General features: G+C 43.1%; 1 protein-coding gene across 1 annotated transcript in view; it reads left to right on the top strand.

Moving 5' to 3' along the window:
- The window catches only part of LOC101851321 (nucleoside-diphosphatase mig-23), a gene marked incomplete at its 3' end in the record, with an annotated part of 8561 nt that overhangs the window by 4132 nt on the left and 3168 nt on the right, over positions 1 to 1261 (top strand). The window contains 1 exon segment of the mRNA XM_005112950.3: positions 278 to 421. Coding sequence (XP_005113007.2) covers positions 278 to 421 — 144 coding nt within the window.

Below are 1261 nucleotides of genomic sequence, written 5' to 3'. Positions count from 1 at the left end.
GAAGAAGATATATTGTTATATATTATATATTATTTTTTAAATATTATACAATCTGAGAACGGGACAATGAACAATCCATTTCTACTTTAAAAAAAGATAGCCTAAATAAAGACTCATAACGTGCCGATGATGTGTGGAGAAAGGTGTAGGTCGTCAAATATAATGTTAATGTCATAACATGTTTAGTAGTGTTTGTCTACAGGTGACCGAAAGGAATACTCATAGTATTGTTTGTTTGTTTGTTTGTTTGTTTGTTTGTTTGTTTGTTTGTTTACAGGAGACACCAAGGAATACCAACAAGATGACGACCACACTGTGACTAACCAGGGTACCGGGGACGCCGCAGCTTGCCGGAGACTTCTCTCACAACTGTTGCACCCAGACTCCGGGCTACCCTGCCAGCCCAAGCCCTGTGCCATAGGTAGGGGTTCAAAAACACACGTTTAGTTTTTGTAAGAGTTTTACGGCACTCGCAACACAATTAGGTCATATAAGGGTCAAGGATTACAGGTGTTACAAGAGAGTAAAAGTAAAGTTGTTCCCGCATCCGATCCGGACATTGGGGATTGCCTTGTTAGTGAGACAACTTCCTGGGCCTTCCTCGTGTCGCAGAATGTGGGAACCCGGTGAAACGGTACAGGTTTAACGCCTCTATCCACACTAACGTAGAGTATTTGGTAATATAGAACTCCACAAGTCTTGCAGTTAAACTCCCGCTTGTGGTTGAATGATGCATCTGATGTGAATGTACATTTTGTCAGCTTGTCTTCTCATTACATATTGAATTTTAATGAGAGTAATAGATCATTTAGAATTGTCATGTATACCTGCATGTGTTTTTATGGTCCTGTACAGCCAAGAAAAATTTCCCTGTGGGATAATAAAGTATTATCTTATCATATCTTATCTATTAAGTTATTTAAGAGGCGGGACCTCCGAGTTTAACGTCCATCTCCGAAAGGACCGAGCCAAGTGGGAAATTCGTGTAAAGTGCCTTTCCCAAGGACAGAACGTCGAACCGAGCGGAGGCTCAAACCCCCGAACCACAGCTTCACGATTACGAGTCCTTTAACCTGACCACTAGGCTACCGACAACCCCACGATTACGAGTCCTTTAACCTGACCACTAGACCACCGACAACCTCACGATTACGAGTCCGGTAGCCTAACCACTAGACCACCGACAACCTCACGATTACGAGTCCGGTAGCCTAACCACTAGACCACCGACAACCTCACGATTACGAGTCCGGTAGCCTAA

Source organism: Aplysia californica, unplaced genomic scaffold (assembly GCF_000002075.1).
Source record: "Aplysia californica isolate F4 #8 unplaced genomic scaffold, AplCal3.0 scaffold01503, whole genome shotgun sequence".
Classification (NCBI taxonomy): Eukaryota; Metazoa; Mollusca; class Gastropoda; order Aplysiida; family Aplysiidae; genus Aplysia; species Aplysia californica.
Note: the sequence above shows the minus strand (reverse complement) of the source record. Positions and strands in the feature narration are given on the sequence as shown.